A 21945-nucleotide genomic window follows, 5' to 3' on the forward strand; every position below is an offset into this window, starting at 1 on the left:
GCTCAGTGAGGTTGGATGGAGAGTGTTTGTGAACAGCAGTCTTCAGCTCTTTCCACAGATTCTCGATTGGATTCAGGTCTGGACTTTGACTTGGCCATTCTAACACCTGGATACGTTTATTTTTGAACCATTCCATTGTAGATTTGGCTTTATGTTTTGGATCATTGTCCTGTTGGAAGATAAATCTCCGTCCCAGTCTCAGGTCTTGTGCAGATACCAACAGGTTTTCTTCCAGAATGTTCCTGTATTTGGCTTTATCCATCTTCCCGTCAATTTCAACCATCTTCCCTGTCCCTGCTGAAGAAAAGCAGGCCCAAACCATGATGCTGCCACCACCATGTTTGACAGTGGGGATGGTGTGTTCAGGGTTATGAGCTGTGTTGCTTTTACGCCAAACATATCGTTTTGCATTGTGGCCAAAAAGTTCGATTTTGGTTTCATCTGACCAGAGCACCTTCTTCCACATGTTTGGTGTGTCTCCCAGGTGGCTTGTGGCAAACTTTAAACGAGACTTTTTATGGATATCTTTGAGAAATGGCTTTCTTCTTGCCACTCTTCCATAAAGGCCAGATTTGTGCAGTGTACGACTGATTGTTGTCCTATGGACAGACTCTCCCACCTCAGCTGTAGATCTCTGCAGTTCATCCAGAGTGATCACGGGCCTCTTGGCTGCATCTCTGATCAGTTTTCTCCTTGTTTGAGAAGAAAGTTTGGAAGGACGGCCGGGTCTTGGTAGATTTGCAGTGGTCTGATGCTCCTTCCATTTCAATATGATGGCTTGCACAGTGCTCCTTGAGATGTTTAAAGCTTGGGAAATCTTTTTGTATCCAAATCCGGCTTTAAACTTCTCCACAACAGTATCTCGGACCTGCCTGGTGTGTTCCTTGGTTTTCATAATGCTCTCTGCACTTTAAACAGAACCCTGAGACTATCACAGAGCAGGTGCATTTATACGGAGACTTGATTACACACAAGTGGATTCTGTTTATCATCATCGGTCATTTAGGACAACATTGGATCATTCAGAGATCCTCACTGAACTTCTGGAGTGAGTTTGCTGCACTGAAAGTAAAGGGGCCGAATAATATTGCACGCCCCACTTTTCAGTTTTTTATTTGTTAAAAAAGTTTAAATTATCCAATAAATGTTGTTCCACTTCACGATTGTGTCCCACTTGTTGTTGATTCTTGACAAAAAAAATTAAATTTCATATCTTTTTGTTTGAAGCCTGAAATGTGGCGAAAGGTTGCAAGATTCAAGGGGGCCGAATACTTTTGCAAGGCACTGTATATATATATATATATATATATATATATATATATATATATATATATATACATACATATAAATATATATTTTACCCATTAAAACTTTTTTTGGGGGGGTCGATTATTTCTGTATGATATCGGGAGAAATGAGACAGTAACAAAATATTAAGCAAGTATGTTAGTTATGAGTTAAATATCCGTTACTTATGTACGGACACTTTTTTCATTCTGACGTCATTTGTTTAAAAGTTTAAAATATGCGAGTGAATAAATGTTTAAAGTTGTTTTTTTTTTAACCAAATATTAGATATCAATTAATGATTCTAAACTAAAAATGACAGAATTTGGAATAATAAATATCATTACTTAGCTTCTTTTTTTTGCGCAGTGTATGTAAACTGGGGTCTTCAGGGTAAAACGGATAAATTCAAAATAGTTCGGGGGGTTAATGCGCCATTAATCTGCTATGGCAGCATACAGACATTGTTCGATCAAACAACAGTTCTTTTGGATTAAAATACAGCAGTTTATTTGAAAGAGGGGTGCGAGAGCAGAAACTGCTTTTTCAGCCTTGTCTGTGTTCTCTGCCCTATATGAACTGTTGTTATTATACTGTACTAAAACATTATATAACCACAATAAACCAAAGAAAAAAAATCTACAGAAATTGAGCATTATTCGTCCAAAGAGCATGAGTGCCCTCTAGTGGAGAAAACATCTTCTCAATTATGAAACTAAAAGGATTGTATCTCCAGTTTTCGGTGGTTAATCGGTGCCAAATAATAACAGAGATTAAAATCCACGTTTTCAAGTCACGTCGATGATTATGTCAAATACTTAATTTTTTTTACGGTGTGCTTGAAAGAGGCCACATGATTGAACAGGCTGGCGTGATCATAGAACGGCAAGCTTGATCGCAAGCAAGATTGGTATAATAGAGTTATGTGATTATTGTTGCAACATCTCATTGGTAAAACTGGTTGAGCCACTGTTGGCGTCTCTGGCAAAAAAAAATAAAAACATTTTAATGTAACGACTAGCATAGCCTAAAGTAGTGGCGTGAGGCCATGTCTACACCTAGCAGGTCTTTTTAAAACCAATGATTCTGCCCTACACCCTCCACAGCCAACCGCATTCAAACCTCCTAAGTGTAGACATTGCCTGAGAGTAGCATTTCTTCACAAATCCACTGAAGTAAAACGTATGGATTATTAAACTAATCTTAGAAGCACATTTGTCTCAAAAACTTAATGTAACACCACTTCTGCCAGAAGCAGTTATTCAAGAGAACTGATCCAATTTCAGTGGTGTCCAAACTACAGCCTGTGGGATAACATTGGCCCGTATCATATTACGAAAATATAATTGAATATGGCACACACACAAAACTTGAGTGCATCCTAAATTATATTTCACTTCTCGGCTTCAACACCAAATGCATAACCTTGCACGCCAGTTTGATTTTTCCATATAGATGCAACAACTATATTCCACATTTCGGTCTTTCTGGGAAAGATCCAATCGAAACGTTTCATGGGAGGAAACTTTCAAAAATATATATACGGCTGCTGATTGGACGATGGTTCTACTCGTCACACTTGCGAAAACATCTTTTCCTGTCAAAAAAAAAAAAATTTTGTGATGCTTTGTTGCTCTTTCAATGAGGAAATTCAGTGTATTTCAGACGAAACTTGGGAAATTGACCTATCTACAAAAGCGATTTACATCCTGCCATAGTATTCAAGCAGATTGTCGCTCCTGTCAAGCATGTCACTCCTACCTCTTTCCATTGATTGGCTCGCCATCAAAAGGCGACCAATCCACATTGAGGCACAGTATGAAGTATAGACAAGTTTCCTGAGCGAAACATGGGAGGCGCCATCTTTAACATTTTCTGCTAAGGACTTCCGGTTTAGATAGAACAACATAAAGTGCGGTTGAAGTAAGCAGCGTGTAGACAAGTTAAAACTGCTAAATCAAACCAGAGGAACCCATGGAATCTCTAAAAATGGATTCAGGGCGACGTAGATGAAGCGTACATTTGTTCTCATCAATTCGTTGATCGTTCGTGGACAGAATTCGAACAATCTGTGCAGCCTGTGTTAACATTAGGTGTAGATTGATACGCCGGCCTCGAGTGACCAAAATGAGGCATAATTACAAATAATATTACAGTTGCCGAATGCAGAAGGACTGACACATATTTTATTACAATGAAATACTACAAGTTATTGTCTACTGGTCTACAGGTCTACTGGTAGTTCCCAGGGTTTATAAAAGTACTGTCGGAGCTTGAGTCTTTAGCCACCAAGCCCCTGTTTTATGGAATCAGCTTCCAGCTAGTATTAAAGAAGCCGAGACAGTCTGCACATTTAAGATTAGATTAAAAACGTTCCTATTCGACAAAGCTTATGGTTAGGCTAGTTGAAGTTGGAGTAGACTCACAGTTTAGTCTAAGCTGCACTAGAAGCTATAATGCTGGGGGAAGTACAGCCGCTGAGTTCTGTCTTCTTTTCTTACTCTACCTACCACTTGTCTTACTTTATTTCTATTTTCCATTGTTAATATCTAGTTGTCTAGTCTCTTCATCACTAGTCACCCAGTGTCCCCTTTCCCCCCTCCCCTCTGGGGAGGGGCTATTTTTCAGCTGCAGCCTCCTGACTGTCTGGACCCCTGGCTGGATAGACGTCCTCGCTGCTTCCCCCGTCTCATCTGGCTAGATGGACCTCTTCTGCATTTTTATTGACTGTAAATTCGCCTGCTAATTCCCATTAGCAGTTCTGGGGTTCCTGTCTATCCGTCCTGGGAGTGGATCTCTCCTGACTGTGGCACTCCCCGAGGTTTCTCATTTTTCTCCCAATTGACTCTGGAGTTTTTGGAGTTTTTCCTTGCCGGCATGGAGGGTCTTAAGGATAGGGGATACCCAGGACTTGAACTGTATCTATTCATTTTTGTTGCTTCATTTCTAATTGTGTATCATATTGCCTCTGTAAAGCCCTTTGAGACATCTGTTGTGATTTAGGGCTATACAAATAAAATTGAATTGAATTGAATTGTTCATCTGGTGAGACTGTAGTTGTATAATGAGCTCATCACACATGTATATGGCGGAAAACACAGACAAGACTGAAAAAGCAGTTTGTGCTCTTGCACTCCTCTTTAAAAGAAACTGCTGTATTTTAAGACAAAACAAGGGTTGTGATTGATAGAACAATATGTCTATATGCTGCCATAGCAGATTCATGGCACATAAAGCCCTAGAACTTTTTAATTTGTCCGTTTTACCCCGGAAACCCTCGTTTACAGACGTCGCACAACCGCTTTTGTTTCAACCCAGACATAAAACGAAGGTAATTAATTATATTTCTTATTCAAAATGTATGTCATTTTTAGCTTAGAATCATTGAGGCCTAATATTTCATTTAAAAAGAAAAAAACGACTTTAAAAAATTATTCACTCACATATTTTAAACTTTTAAACAAATGACGTCACAATGAAAAAAATGGTGTCTGTAAAAAAGTCATGGATATCTATGTCTCTATGGTATTATACTTATACTGTATAGCGCTTTTCCACCTGCCTCATAACTATTGCTTAATTGTATTTTTTTTTGTTACTGTCACATTTTCTCCGATATGTTAGGTAATAAATAATCGATCCAAACAAAGAAAAATTAAAAAAAAAAAAAAAAAAAAAAACGTTTGAAAGGGTAAAAATATGAAAAAGAAAATCTCGACCGCTCATTGATGTCTGCAATTTCTGCATCGTGAAAATGTTATATTACCATGTTTCACCCATAAAATCCCCATAAAATCCAGCTGTGGCCATTCACAGCTGTGTCTTGACACTCAGTAATACATGCTGCATGCAGTGTTTGGATCGAAACAAGGTAAGTACGCGATAATATCTCATTAAAGTCATGGCGTCTGTAATTCTGCTCTCGCGTGCTCTCACCTCCAGATAGGGTTTTGCGGTTTAAATTTTTTATTTTTTTTTTAAATGCCCTCCTGTTCAAAATTTTTCTTCCCCCCAAAAATTGAGATTTTAAGCTTTCCAATGATGTATCACACATGCATATCGGACAATTTTGAAATTTGGCCAAATTGGGGGTCTGAGAGCGGAACTTCAAGTCACCTGAGTATTTTCCGCCATATATAAACGCAAATAGTGTCATTCTTTTTTTATTGCAGATATTGATCGCAATAAATCTTTTGGACAATATGATTCCATTTCTTGTTTCATTTAAAAAGATTGGTGCATGTGCAAAACAGGTCAATAAATCACAATTTATAAACATGTTAGAAAAATATTAACGAAGGGGGAGCATAAATCGAGCCTTCCATCATCAAAGTAGAATGCAAGTAGTCTCCATATGTTTCCATCAACGTAGTATTGTTGAGAGACACATCCCTTCCCTTGCCTAACCGTTTTTCCACCTGTAAACAAACAAAAAAACTTGTAGCACTTGAGTTTATAACAAACATATAACATTTATTACATAATTGTGCCATCCTAGACATACTGATTAGCAACAGGCTAGCAGCAGATAGCATGTGATGCAGCCACAGCAGTACAATAGTTGTAGTTAATAATATCAATCGTCATCATAATCACATAATATTAAAGACAACAAGTCGTTTCACGCGCAAGATTTTAGCTTTAGTATTTTTTAAGCACCCGACACATGAAAATGCAAGGATAGGAAGAACATACCTTGCATAACACAGCTGCACCATGGGTACATAAACATCCTGTCTTTGTGGTGGCGCGGGCTTGGTTCCACATCTGCCTTCATGAACATGTTGTCCTCCCATGTTGCGATGATGGATTTTTTGAGGGATTTTAATGAGTGATGCCACTCCAGCTCCACTGTTGTTTTGGTTAGAGAAAGTGTAAAACGGAAGTTGCGAGCAGAAATGCACAAGTAAAGCGAAAGTACCACGGAACATGTTTATTGGTTCAAAGAGCAAAAACATCCTTTCCTGTTAAGAAAAGCTTTTCTTCTTTTGACGAGGAAATTAAGTGCAAAACTTTTGAAATGTAACTATCTACAAGAATCCCTTTAAGCTTCGATATTGTACTATATCAGATAGCTGCTTCCTGATCACATCTGCAACTCCGACCTCTTTCTCCTGATTAGCTTGAACATTAGATGGCAGGCAGGGCCGGCCCAGCCTATACGCAGACTATGCAGCTGCTTAGGGCCCCTGACCACTAGGGGGCCCAGATAGGGGGCAATCTGGCAATTGTTTAATTTATATTTTGTTTACCACAATTTGCTTTGACTTCTGTGAGTTTTGATACTTGATTACAAGCTTAATTTAATGCCAGCAATATAAAGCAATTATCAGAAATCCCAAAATTGGAAAAATAAGGTCCTAATGAAACCTTTTCTTCAAATTTGTAAAAAGAAAAGTTAAAATAAATGTGTAATAAGCGCTCAGATATCTATAACCCTTGCTATATCATATCCTGTTTTTGTCATGGAACCTGCAGATGCATGTGTTGACTTGCATCCATCTTTTTTTTTCAAAAAGAAATGTCAAAACTCTGAATTAGTCTCAAAATCATGAAATTTTAGGTGTATCAAATGTGATACATACGGCAAATTAGGGTTAAAAAAAATAAACGTTTTTCCTTAACTTCTTTCTTTAAAAATAAAAGTTCCTCAACTTCTTTCTTTCCTCTTTTAGAAAAAGGTTTGGCGTTATCTACTGTAAGTACTGACAATCATTTGGGGTCAGAAGTTTGAAGAATGCAGTACAACAAAATCTGATTAATATACAAAATATGGACATATAGGTTGGATGGCATGTATGGGTTTCACAGTACACTGTGACGAAAAGGTGGCCCAAAAATATGGGCCCCTTGGCATTATTTTGCTTAGGGCCCCCAAATGGCCTGGGCCGGCCCTGATGGCAGGTGAAATGGTTGCACAGTTGAAGCTTGTAAAACGGTACTGCATGACAAATAAATGAATCAGGAAGGACAGTCTTGCTTGCAAGGCGCCTATATGGAGCTACTAAATTAAAAAGCGCTTCTCCATCACCTCAGGGGTCCAAATCTGACATGTTAAAATCAATGTAGGAAACTAGAATTTCACGGTTTCATATGAATAAATTTACATTAAAAAAAAAAAAAAAAATCTGATGTTTGATAAAACCATTAAAATTGAGCGATCTTGGCTAATTTTAGACGTTTATCCTGTCACTATAATAGCCTTATAATGCTGGATTATTTGTTCACTGCGATTGAGTTATAGAAATCAAATCCATTTCAGTTGGGAAGGCTGACATTGTGATGTTTCACTGCCATTGACAGCGATAAATGTCCAATCCATTTTTGACTGGTCCATTTTGATTTTGTCACCTCCCACTCAAATTGAACTGGACGTCTAGCACAGTCAATTGCAGCTAATGAGTAAATATTTAAAAACATTAAAAAAAAAAAAAAAAAAATCCCAACTATTATTTTTTTACCCAATTCCAATACTCTGGAAATGACTTAAACGGGCTCAATTTCCGATGACGTGATTTGGGACATTCTGAACACACATATATACTAGGCCGGTACGATATAGCGATATTCTGTATATCGTCATGTTTTAAAAAAAAAAAAAAAAGTGGAAGGATTTCAGGTTGGAATAACCCTCAGACAATATAAAATGACAACAATCAACTTAAAAACATTTACAAATTCCTGTAAGGTTTATTTTGCTTCGGGCAGTATTTTCTACTGACAGTACATCAGCGCGAAGCTAATTTGAATCACCTTATTATACAGGTAAAACTTCCCAAATTGTGTTCAGCAGCATCCTTTTCATTAGGTTTGCCGATTCAAATGACACAATTTCACTTCAATGGTCTGAGAATGACTGATACAACACATTTGAATTTGAGGAAAGATATTTATTTCTAAGAAATGTACAGAATAGAAAACATTCTTGTTCATCTCCCAAACCATCTGTCATTCAAGTAAAAAATAACTTGTAAACACCACTGAAACTTAGGTAATTCATTTCCAACACAATACAAAGAATACGTACACACATTGTGACATTAAAAAAAAAAAAAAAAAAAAAAGGGGGGGGGGGGGTAGTGAACAGAAATTACAAAAAAAAAGGGGGGGGGCATGGACAGAAATTATATTAAAACACATTCAAAAATGTACAAAAATTTGTCAAATAGCAAATAAATATAATTCACATCTAAAATGGTTTTCACTAATGAATGACAGCGGACTCATGTGCGTGCACACACACATACACCTGCAGATATCTGGCATCAAACTGAACAACAGACACACTCACACACCTGTCCACCACAAGACACCACCAGCCACTACCTGACACAGCCTTGGAAAACAGTTTACAAATGAAATTGCAAGAAAAAGAAAAAAAAAAACCTCAAAGCAGCCACCAATACATCAACTACAGTGAGACAATTTACTAGTTCAATAGAATACACAGTCTCACTCCAGGAAGCTCCTACTTTTATCTATCAATCCTCAATCAATATATAGAAAAAAATAGGTAGCTATAGCTATAAATTTTGTATTCCTACCAACATGTCAAACTTCTACTAGAACATAGCAAACTGTGCAGATATGAAGGCAAATACAAATACAGTAAATCCTTGATGTAAAGCTGACACTTAGCATATTTCAGCGAGGTTCATTTTTTTCCCCCATGGTCATAATTGGTCGGTCAGCAAGCACTACCATTTGGCACAGCATCATTTTGCTGAAAATGTTATGGCAAACAATTGATAACGCTAAATTAAAAGTGATAACTCCCAAGACCCTGTCAAATCCGAAGTTTGGCTCAATGAGGTAGATTTAGTCACTGCCAAACTGATATAAGAATAAAACAACAACATGTCGAGATGGTTGGTGGTGGTACAGAGGTTAAAAAAAAAAAAAAAAAAAAAAGATTAAAGGGGGAAACCAAAAAATCTACCCCCTCCCCCCAACAAAATAAAGCCAGTGTGACGTCGAGACCACAGCAAGCAATAAGTAATGCAAGTTTACTTGTGCTCAAAAGAACATTTTAAAAGGAACCATCATTTAAATGACATGTTGGTATGTTGGTTCCGTTTTCTTTGAATGTTAGTAACTCATCTATAATATATAAACATATATATACTAAAATTATGCTTAAATTCAGTTTAATATTGAAAATTTTATTTCTATGCAAGTCGCCATTGTTGTTTAAGGCTGAGGGCTGTAGTGAAGAGCTCTCAACCGTTCCGTGCCTTTCCAGTACGAGCCAATGACCCCCCCCCCTCCCCCCCAAAATAGAAGATTGACCAAGACAGCTTTAGTTGTTCACATTTGATGGTGTGTCTGTGGTAAACGTTCACTGATGACAATGCAAATTTAATTGCCCCAAAAGGGTCTTGTCGAGCAGCCCCATGGCTTAATACTAGTCAACTAGTTTCGTAGGCAGAGGCAGCCTTCCCATCAGGCAGACCAGGCAACGTACTGGGGCGCCAGCCGGGGGCCCAGTCTACCAAATAAATGTGCATTTTTCCTGTGTTATTTTTGCTTATGTTTTCCTTATAACTCATAGATATTTTGATACAATTTGTTTGAAAGGCGCCCTCAAATTTCCAAGTTTTGTCAAGTTGCCAAGCGCAAGGAACCACTTGCCTGGAGCAGCAAATTGTTTAGGGCACCCCTGCTCACATGGCTCCACAGAAATTGATCACAGGCACTTTGGGTAGAAAATGCATTTAGGAACCTCCACCCACAACTGAAAAAAATGCCGTCTCCTCAATGTCGATTAAGAATTTCAACTTCATTTGAAGTGACATCTGCACATATTATCTTAGCATGTGATACAGCAACAAATAATTGTTGTCGCAGACTGACAGGAGCAATTTTCGAACCACTTTCGAACACTCTTTTTAATGTGTACTATAATTACGGTGGCAACAATTTACATCACCACATTGCGACGTAAACATCAATGGAGATTTACAGCGAAATAAAGTTTTTAATACATTTAGCTGCAAATTATTTTCAATGCATGTATATTATACATGAGTTACTAAGATTAAAACAAATCATATAGCACCAACATGTCATTTTACTTTACTTCCCTTTAAAAGTGATGCTTCTCACATCAAACTGAGGTCAATTTACCACAAATCTAGTAGAACGTGTCCCTAATCTGCACCTCCGTATATAAACAGAGCAGAAAAATACCCGTACAAAGTTTATCCCTGAGAAGAGGAAGCGAAACAGCAAACACTCAAAGAACAAGGTTGTGAATGAACACAGAACAGGTGGAATGCCAAATGTCACATTTGATATTCAGAATGGATTTGCTCCATTAATTCGTGACAGCAAGAAGGATGTGACACCTGAAAACGGCCTCTTGATTAAGCGATCTTCTCACTGAAAGGGTTCACTAATAGTTTTACATCCATTTATAGATCTACATAAAGGATCAACTATAACAAAGACTATCCAAGGCCACACAGGAGGTTTAGTCTAACGAAGAAATAGTGCATAATGGAGTCAGATACATTTCAGTACAAGTGTCATCTTTCCCAGACTCACCAAAAACAGCATTACCGCTGAAGGAAGATTAAAAATAAGATGGAAAAAAAAGTTCAGTGTATAAGCATTTTTTCTGGACTAACGAAATTCAAGTTTCTACGTGGAAATACACAGGAAAAAGATGTAAGTAATCAAAATACATATCCCTCTCATTGACATGCAAGTGTGCTTATCGTCTTAACATTCACTCTTACATTCACAAAATCGACAAAGACAACTAGACCAGGAAGTTGTCTTGGTCAAGGTGACAGTCTGACTGTTCCCCCCCTTTATGTTCTTTCTACAGTACCTGAGTTTGAACAATTTGAATCAGTAGGTAACAGCACTTTTCTAGAAAGGTTTACCCTCTGTGCATATTTTGATTTTTCACAGTTGAAAAGGTGGGCAATTGTTCTTACTGGACTACAATATGTCTTAAGGATCAAAACCCAAACACCCTTGTTCACTAGGGCTCAGTAGAAATAAGTATTGGGATTTTTCTTGGGGAGGTGGGGCAGGACACTCCAGGTCCAACCACAATTGGAAGCCAGGGTAACAAAATTTACCAAAGTTTCTGTTTAAAGTTTCTGTATAGTGGATGCTATAAATTGTGCTGCTTGTCAGGTGGGTCAACATGTGCGCCTCTTGTGCTTCGGTTCATCATGCCTTTAAAAAAAAAAAAAAAAAAAAAAGTTAATACAAGTGGCCAAGTATTTGCAGACGTATCAGCACAACGTCCAGTCCAACAGTGCATTTCTAAAATTTTAATACCATGTTTGTACTGCACTGGATTTCGTAATACTCCAATGAATGTGTATATCTAAAAGCATATCATAATATTGTATATTGGATATTTAGATACAAGTTTTTTTTCCCCTCCAAATGGGCACGTCTCAAATTTGATGATATGGACTGAAGTTTTACTTTAAAGGTGTTTTAAGAGTAAACATGAGGACCCTATACTGATTATGCAATGCTTTTGAGACTTACTTGTTTTGTACTTGAATTGCCTGGCGCAGTCCTCACCTGTTGCCTGTGACACACCACAAATTCATAAATTGTCAACGTTACATTGCTTATTAATGATGACAGTAACATATCAAATTTACAAATTTTAGAGTCCGAATAAGTCCTCATCCAACACGCCTGTCATGAGGCTTAATTTGTAAACAGACTTATACACACACACACCATAATTTTCTGACTATAAGGTGCACCTGACTATAAACCCCCACCCATCAAATTTGACACGAAAATGGCATTCGTTTATAGATAAACCGCACCGGACTATAGGCCGCAGTTGTCCTCACTGTATCATGGGATATTTACAACAAAAGATATTAACTGGCAAAACTTTGTCAGCGGCATCTTAAGACTGTCTATAGACTTCACGCTCAGTTGATGAGACAGCTCCTACAGACATTGCACCACGGCTTCCCGTAGGGGGGCTGGGCCAGGCAGAGCGTCGTGTCAGCTTTCACTGCGATAACTCAAACATGCTGGATTATGGTGGAAACAGGACGAAAGTTTCAGTGCATACAAGCAGGCAGGAGTGGCTCAAGAGTGTTTTGGTCAAGGATTCAAAGTAATTATTATTGAAAATAGCACCATGCATGCATTTTGAAACGTTGTGAAAAAAATGAAATGAATGGAAAAAGCGTAACTTTAGCTTGAAATATTTATGTAAAATGAATGATAACTGCCTTTTTTTTGCTTTAACCAACAATCTAGACTGTTTTACATTGATATCCATAGAAATTCTGGAATTTCCACATTTATTTACAAGAATTTTCTACTTAAAAAGCTCTTTGTTTGGTAGTGTTGGATTATGAATCTATACGCAATAGCGTTCAAATAATCAGGTAGTTTTCGGCTAAATGCCCGTTTTTGGCAAAAAATGAGTAATTTAGACATTTCTGCCTCCAAACAAAAAAAAAAAATCAGCTTTTACGCGTTTTATGTAACATTCCAATCTAAAAACGATGAGTGCCAGATAGCCGGCAAGATGTACTGAGGCAATAGTGACATCAGAATTCAACCTAAATAATTGTGATGGTATACAGAGGAATGCATAATTTGCTTTTGTAAGTAAAATTAAGATGATTTTGCATGCTTTCCTCAAGTATTACGTTTCTGATGTGAAAATTGAGTTATTTATTAGCTGTTAAAAACTTACATCAAAATTGCACAAAAAAAATTTTTTTTTTTTTTAAATTAAGTCGCTATTTCGGGCAAAAACATATATATGTTAAATATTGCTACTGGTCCTGAAAAATTGATGATTGACTCTGTATTTGGTGATTTTTGTGCATCTAGCGTAAAATCTGAGAATTTTATAGCCATTTTAAGTTTTGTTATATAAAAAAAATAATAATCGGGATTTTGTTAGGGAACGACTTTGAATTTTTTGATACCACTGGTCATGGAGACTCATATGCTTAAGATTGGGTGCCTGTTTTGGTTTTAGGTCGCTCGCGGTTTGGTTTTAAAAATATTTGAATTTGAAGTTTTTTAAATAGACCCCCCTACGTATCGACCCAGTATCCCGTCAACTGATAGTTATGACATGACACTGTCATGAGCATTAATGTATGCTTATGAAAAATGTATTTAGTGTCATCAGGCAAATTATCTCACTTTTGAATGGATGTAAACGATCCTGGAAATAAATGGAGCTATGGACAAAATTTGAAGGATGACACTTTATGACATCCCTCATATGCATTCATTAATGCCCATGACAGCATCATGTCATAATTATGAGGGTCTTATGACAGTCTTATGATGCTGCCGTCAAATAGTGTTCCCTATCAATCCAAATAAGCTGCCCTAGACTACAAGCCACAGGATTCAAAATGAGGGGGAAAACGTAGTGCAGAATTTACGGTAGATCTATCACAAAGGCATAAGTAATCCATCCTTCACAAATAAAACTAGAAATTCCATTTCAAATAATGAAAAAAGCCAAATGTTTTTACCCCGGGTGGAGGAAGCTTTCAGACGGTAAGCTTCTTTGCTGTATCATCATGCTTTGAAAGTGGCCACCAGAGCGAGGGTACATGGCCATGCGCATCTGAGCGGGCGAGAGGGGCAGCTGCTGGGGGCGCTGAAGGGCTTCCATCAGGTGCGGGTGAGGTCTCTGCACAGTAAATGGTGCTGGATCTAAATATGGCGGTCTCGGGTAAAGGGCTCCGTTCCCAACTCCACTGTGGGATGGTGGCGCACCGCCCGACTGCACAGTGCGTCGGTCATTGATGAAAGTGGGCGGAATGCATGCGGTAGGGGCGAGTGGCTGGTTGCTCCGACGGGACGTGGCAGCATTGTGGCTATCGAGATCCAGGATTTCTTTTGGACTTTCAGGTCGTTCTGAGTTAGTCTTAGTGTGACTGCTCGTTGCTGGGCTACGGCTGCCACTGTTTCTGCTTTCCCATTTCCTCTCCTCCAAACGTCCTCCTTCAGGGGACAATACACTCACACCAGTGGAGCCCTCAGAGCCAGTCGGTGAAACACAAATGTCATTTGCTTGATTGCTTCCTTTGGCACTGGAAGCAGGCAGGTAGGTAGTAGGCAGCATGGACCGCTGAGAACGCTGCCAATCGTCTGGAGGAAAACCCCCTCTACAGTTGGCAAGGTTATGGGCCTGTGGTCCATTGTAGTAGTGTTCATCTTGGAATGACGGCGGGTACATGTTGGCATTGGCGTGTGGGTGCTGAGGGCCCGGCATGCTATATGAATAAGCAGTTCTTTGTTGCTGGTGATAGCCGGAGTGGTCTTGGGTATTGTGAAGGGTCTGGTTGTGATATGGGAGATGAGCAGAATGAGAAATGGCTCTCGTCATGTTTGTCTGAGTATACTGTGGATGTTGAGAGTTTCCTATATTGTAAGAAGCTACGACTCCATTTATCTGGGATTGAGAATGAGGAGGCACTGCTGTATTGTGAGCGGGTGTCTGAACACTTGGGCTACTGGTTATCATCATTGTTGTTGGATTAATGTTTGGACCATAAGCCTGATGTATATAAGCAGTATTAGAAGGCACCTGTTGAACTGCCTGCAGACCTGCACGGTCTACCCGACCTGGTGGCTCGCAGGGTGTTTGATCTCCATGTTCCGCTGGGCTTGGCTGGGAAGGTAAGTGTGGAGTAGGGTGGCTGGGAGGGAGAGAGGTGAGAGGGGCTGGATGAGGGGGCCCAGGTTGGGGTCCCTGTGAGGCACCATGTGACATGCCATGAATAGTGCTTCTCTGTGCGGTTTGACGAGGAGTTTGCACTTGTGTTGCACTTAGGCTCATATGTGAAGGAGAGTGGTGGTGGTGGTCTGGCACCAGCCCATTTAGAGGTTCATGGGTTGGATGTTGCTGATGCCGTTTTTGGACATTCCGCTCATGATGCTGATGTGCATTTAGCATTTGTTGAGAGCTGCTATCAGGTGTGGTATTCGAGGATGGCGACATGGACTTCTGGATAAGTTCAGGGCTCTGGAGAGGACTGCTCTGTGCAGGCTGAGCAGTATTAGGTGGATAAGGGTTCTTGTAATTGTTATTACTAGGACTGAACTGCAAAGACAAAGAATTGGAACCATTATTTTGAAGTTGGCCATCTCCTTCCAGTATATGGCACTCTCCGGGACCCCGTGACAGTTTTTGTCCTGGCACCATTTTTTGAGGTCTTTCAGGGCTGTGCAATGTCTGGTGTTCAGTAGGTTTAGGAACAGAGGGTTGGTCTTGGTTAAGGGAAACAGTGTCATCTGATAAAGGAGCTTCACTGGAAATGTCTGCATCGGCCACGTTTTCTTCTGATGCCCCTGCCAACAAATAAAATTAAAGGGGCATTCAGATAAGGGAAAGGTGTCAGTGTTCAGAATGTATTATGTATCCCAATATTGTATCAATATTACATACAGGGACCAATGAGTTAAAGCATGTAGAAAAACATGTTGAAAAATACACTGTAAATTCTCATTGCTTTGATTTTGCTTCGTGCACCAAGCATAGCGGTACCTCAACATATGAACGCATAGACATATGATCCTTTCAAAATCCGACATAAAATTTGACTCGTCATTTGTCTCGCTATATGCCGACAGGCTCAAAATACGATTTATAACAGCGTCGCCATTTCATTGTTTTCCCACAACACAGCAGCACGGCAGATTTTCTTGTGAGAGAAATCAACATGGGTCCCAAGAAGGTTAGCGCAGGTAGTGAAAAAAGGAAAAAAGGTTACGTTTAACATTGAAATTAAAATGGAAAAAAAATATGAGAGGTGTGCGCGTCAGTAAGCTGGCTCAACAATATGGCCGGAATATGTCTACGACCTCGACGGTCCTCCTCTACCCCCACCTGGAGTCTCCACCGATTAAAATCATTTTAAAATCAGCAAAGAAGTCGCCATCTTCGTCAGGTTTTCAATAATTTCTTTCGGAACTTTTGTAACAACACGGCTACTGTCCGCTGTAGCCGACACCAACAAAAAAGCAACATGAAAAAAAAAAACTTCCCACCCTTCCGCACCTCTCTCTCTCTCTCTCTCTCTCTCATCAGTCAGACGGTGCGTTCAGGAATGGGATGAAAAACACAACCACCATATTAGAACCCAATTCGTTACATTATTATTATTATTAAATTATGATTTCCATTTATAATGTATTTGGTTTGTTGTGTATAACTGCTATTTGTAATTATACCTGCAGTATTTCTGAAGGATTTAGCCTAGGTTTTTGGGCTGTGAAACGAATTAATCGAACTATAATGTATTCTTATGGGAAAATCCCACTCAACATAAGACCATTTCAACTTACAAACAAGGTCCTGGAATGAATTAAATTTGTATATAGAGGTACCACCTGAGCCACTTGAACTGCATATATTTCCACACACTGCTTCTTGGTAACATTTACATTAAATTACCCTTACATATTTTAAGATTTAGACTACGTCATGATTATTAAGGGAAATAAAATTTTACCTCTACATATGAGTTTAGTTCCAGGATCTGGTTTGTAAGTCGAAATAGTCATATGTCAAGCGAGATTTTCCAATAAAATACATTACAATTCGATTAATTTGTTCCACAGCCTAAAAACCCACGCTGTATCCTTACTAAGTGAGGCAAGTACAATTACTAATAGCAATTACACACCGCAAAACAAATTAATTATGAATACAAATCGGAATAATAATAATAAATACAATTTTTTAAATTGTTTTTATTGTCACCTTAACTTATAGAGCTGGCGAACAGAGGTGGGAGGAGACGGCGGGTGCATGCGGATACGGTGAGCCTTGTTCTGTCCAATTTAACAAATGCATTTAATAAAACATATAAAACAAATGATGAAAAGATGAGAAATAAAAGTGTTTTTATTGTCATCTTAACTCACTGGCCAACGGAGGTCGGAGGAAAGAGACAGCGGGTGTGTAGGCAGGTAGGGGGGCGGAGGGACCGGTGAGGTGTGTTGTCTAGCCAGTTCACTGACACGCACACCATGCTCATATTTTTCTATCTTAATTGTAATGGTATTCAAAACCATTTTCCTTTTTTCACCACCTGCTCTAACCTTCTTGGGACACATGTTGATTTCTCTCACAAAAAAATCCGCCGTGTATCCGTCTTGCGGGAAAACAATGAACTTGCGACGCTGACATAAATTGACGTATTTCAAGCATGTCATCATATGTCGAGACAAATGACGAGTCAAATTAACTAGAGCTGAAACGAATACTCGAGCAACTCGAGTAACTCGAGTTTAAAAACTGATCCGAGTAATTTTATTCACCTCGAGTAATCGTTTATTTTGACAGCTCTAAGCATCACGTTTCGCTCGGACTACTTTTAATGCGGGACAACGCGCTGACGTCACGTGCGTAGAGGAAGAAGCAATAAAAAAATATATAAAATTTCCGCAGCCGACAGCCGCTCCAAACTACGCCGACGTTGCTAAAAACTAGCCCGCGTGATGTTAAGTTGGTAGCAGGTAGCATCTGAGGAGTCTCATAGAGATCACATGTATGTTGAACTAGATGCACTATGATAGACTCGGCCGCATCTGGGCAGCGGTAATAAACAGCGGTTATCTTAAAGCAGTAGAGCGCTAAGCGCTAATAAAGAGCGCTAAGCGCTAAAAAATAAGATTAACGTTACTGTCTGAGTCACTAGCTCACACAACGTTAGCCCTGCGGAGGGCTAGGTTTCTATTAATTATGACCACTTTCGATGCGTGGCTAACGTGTCTTACATACAGGCTTTAACATAACATAGCATTGTGGAGTGATGAGGGTGTAAAATAAAAACTTAATCATGCTAACTATCAATTTTAGCTTAGTAGTCATTGCTGGATAAAACACCAAGTAGCACTGGTCCCTAATGTGCTCCAATACAGCCTGTATCATACAATTATCTTGAACACTGCAAAAACACAAAATCCTATCAGGACTTACAGTTTAGAGTAGCGTAAAACTTAACTAGAACTTAAAAATGGCTTGACACAAATAGAAATTCAATTGAAACAGGTGGGAAAAAATCCTAACTTTTAAGAGATGTGTGTTATCAAGCGTAATGGCATTTTTAGGTATAAATATATTTATATTTTAATAAGATCTAAAGGTTTTTTGAGTGAAAGCAGTGAATTTGTCTTTTTTTAATTCTAGTTACATCTGAGATGCAATTGTTGGCTGTTTTCAACAATATACATCGAAAATAAAGACATTGATTGACTGAAAATGGTTCAAGATTAGATGAAATGTCTTGTTTTCTCATGTATATTTATAATTGCTCTTCACCTAAAAATATATTTGTTTTATCCGATTACTCGATTAATCGATAGAATTTTCAGTCGATTACTCGATTACTAAAATATTCGATAGCTGCAGCCCTAAAATTAACGTCGGCTGTCGAAGGGATCGTATGTCGATGCGAACTGATGCTTAGGTACCGCTGTGATACATGTTTGATGCTAGTTGTGAGACAAATGGAGTTTTCACACACATATCCAGGGATGATTTACTCGAGTAATTGCTTTCACGCATGTAGAAATGTCACGAGAATGACGCGAGTTAAACACTTTCACACACTTGTCCCATGTTGCCCAATGGCGCTCTCTGTGCGGGGAGGGCTGCTCGTACGATTTTATAACCCGGACATTATGTCATTTTTGGTCGGCATTGGCTGTCACAATGTTGGTCGTGTTTTGTTCCAGAGGGAGCATTCCCAAAGTCGTACCTTAAAGAGCATATGACACCAGAAAAAAAGTCTTAAATGGCATTATTATGTGAATTAGAATCATATTTTGAGACGATTCGACTATATACAACAATTTAGCAAAGCGCAGATGACGAGAAATTAGTCTTTTAATCTGCCGGTTAGCCACGCCTACCATTATAGGGCTTTAGCGTCCCCAACAGGTGGATGACGTCAGCGGTAGACTGGGCTCATCGGTTTTACTATTCAGCCCATTGAGGGGGAATTGTTCAGAACGAGGAAAACGAGACGAAGAGAGCCGCAAAATGTCATTGTTTCAGTCTCTCTACTCCCAATATTTTTACAGGATATTCTTTTTATCCAAGTATTTTTCCCCAATAGCTATATAAATGGCTTGAGAAGGACCAGTCAGCCCGTCGAGGGGGAACTATTCACAATGAGGAAAACGCGACGAAGAGAGCGGCAAAATGTCATTGTTTCTGTCTCTTCAATATTTTTACAGGATATTCTTTTTACCCAAGTACTTTCCCCAATTGCTAAATAAATGGCATGGTCATGACAAATAACAATCTTGTGCTAAATGGAATATAAAATAATAAAAATCCATTTATTCAAGACGACATGGCAAAATTACTCCATAATGGTCAAAACAGTCGACTTCACCTTTACTGTCACACCTCCCAAACGATATTTTATGACACCTAAATCGGACATATGTAATTTCCCTTCCCCGGCTTCGGAGAATGTAAACAGACCAGAAGGAGTGACAGCTAGCCGACATGCTAACCCGAACCGAGGGATGTTTCAAAGTCTTCGAAGTGGAAAATCACACATAACTAGCCTGGATTATTTGACATGACCACCCGGTTGTCGAGTTTCTTTGCGGATCGGCAAACCGCCCGGCGGAAAGCAATTTACAGTTCGTTCCCTGGAGGAGGGTGGCTGGAGTTGTTGTGCAGCTAACGTGCTAACAGCTAACTGCTAATGACCATGAGGATAGCTTTTTACATGCCTATCAATGATCAAACGTAAGTAGTCCTTTATTTAAATGAATTTTATAGTGTTTACTTTGTAATCACTGTATTCGTATTTGACATAATACAAAACAAGATGTTTACTCACTTCCTTGTAAGTCCAATGGTCCCACAGTAAATATCCATGGTGAATGGGAACCTTTTGAAACTCCAAAAAGGCGCATACGCCTCTCCCGCACACAGAATGATTTTTCTGCAGCCGTTTGGCTGGCGTGATGCAAAAAATAAAAGTATCAATCCGCAAAATCAGCTGAATCCTTCGTCTTCATACACAACAGTACACTGTATAGTGAAGAGAACGTCTTCTACCGTACACGTCACAGCGCCCTCCTCCTCAATGCAAGACCGAAGCCGGAAGTCACTCATTTTAATGGCGCGGGATTCAAAAAACTAAATAAATATAGCGATCGCTTCCACACACATCCAAGCGGTCCATATCATTCAGGGGCATAAAATACCGCGTGTATTATGAAATAAACATGCTTTTTCGTGTCACAGGCACTTTAAGCCAATTCAAGCTCCTCAAGACTAAGTCTAGGCAATCCAAGAGAAGGGTGCAGGGATATTAACTTGCTGGGCGCCATTCGACACCTCTGCCACCCTTGTTTTGAAATCCCCTACGTTGTGCTGGTATTTAATTCTATTCGTTTTGTGTTAATCGGCTCTCTGCCTACCCCTAAGGTTAGTATTATTGATCCCCGTCGATCTACTGTCACAGACCCATTGTGTTATTCCCCCTTTCTGCGATCGCGTATATTTTTGTTTTTTATTTAATAAACCCTTGAACGTATCCTTCCGTTGATTTCTGCTTTGTGGTACAACCTTGGTTCCGCAGTTGCGATCAACAACAAAATAAACCACACTTTTGCAAAGATGGACGATGTTATCTCTTCCTCGACTCTATGATCCAGTAGCAATTTAACTTTGTTATGTTTCAGTTTAATTTAGCCATTTCCAGCTTGCTATGTTGATAATTGCGATGTTTGTTTACAGCTTTTCATCTTACTGCTAAGAAAGCGTAAGTGACGATCGGCCCGCCATGATATTTATGTCATTAGCCATCGTGCTGTGACCCGGGAATTTAGCATTTGCTTTTACATAAGCCTCGTCTCGGGACTTTCATGGGAATTACACTAAGACACGACCCATGAAATGTCCGCTTAATATCCGTGTCAGTCGACCCGGCAAATTGCGTTCACATACAAAGGCTGCCCGTTTAAATCCCGCGATTTTCACGGTATTTCGGCGTGTGAGAAAGGGGCTTTGAGACAAAGAGTCCTCCAGGATGTTGGGCTTTAAATAGATTCAAGTTTTGCTTTCAAACAGTGCCGGGAACCTCTTTTGAAGTCCGTACTGTAAAAACAGCTCCCAAATAATAACATTACTTGGGCTACACTGACTATAAGCATTGGCTACTTAATGTTAAAAACTACAATTATAGTGGTGAAGGAAAGGTTAAGGGAATGCCTGATAGTGAGATGTTTTTCTAATTTAAATGTGGTGTATTCTTTGTTTTTAACACATCCTTTGTGATACTTGCATCTGTGGACACTATCAGCTGTGCACAATGTTACTTTTCCAAAGATGTATCAACCATATTCAGTGCTTTATCATGGTATACCAGGCACAGTATTGCCTTCGCTTCCCGATTCTAGAATACCGAATGAAAATCTGTTTTGGATATTGAATTTAATATTAATAGTGCAAGATGGTAAACAATTACAAGTAATTACAATCTAGTATGGACATCCTTTTGAGTTGATCTCATTTCACTGAATGAGCATGGATGACAGGCCCAACTCAAAAAACAAGTGGTAAGTATTCCATGACTGAGCAAATAAATATTTAGTTTACCACTTATGGTGAGAAATATTGAAATTGAATAGACAAGCTGACGCGTA

The 21945-nt window shown here is 39.1% G+C and overlaps 1 protein-coding gene across 2 annotated transcripts in view; it reads right to left on the reverse strand.

Annotated features, from left to right (window-relative positions):
• Positions 1–8210: 8210 nt before the first annotated feature.
• Positions 8211–21945, reverse strand: part of LOC130916212 (chromatin remodeling regulator CECR2) — a 62668-nt gene continuing 48933 nt past the window's right edge. For both annotated transcript variants that reach the window (XM_057836731.1, XM_057836732.1), the window contains 3 exons: positions 13791–15615; positions 11803–11845; positions 8211–11478 (listed from right to left, as the gene is read on the reverse strand). In XM_057836731.1, coding sequence (XP_057692714.1) covers positions 11473–11478; positions 11803–11845; positions 13791–15615 — 1874 coding nt within the window. In that variant the 3' untranslated portion in view covers positions 8211–11472. The remainder of the gene's footprint in view (positions 11479–11802; positions 11846–13790; positions 15616–21945) is intronic.

The sequence above is a fragment of the Corythoichthys intestinalis genome, chromosome 5 (assembly GCF_030265065.1).
Source record: "Corythoichthys intestinalis isolate RoL2023-P3 chromosome 5, ASM3026506v1, whole genome shotgun sequence".
NCBI lineage: Eukaryota > Metazoa > Chordata > Actinopteri > Syngnathiformes > Syngnathidae > Corythoichthys > Corythoichthys intestinalis.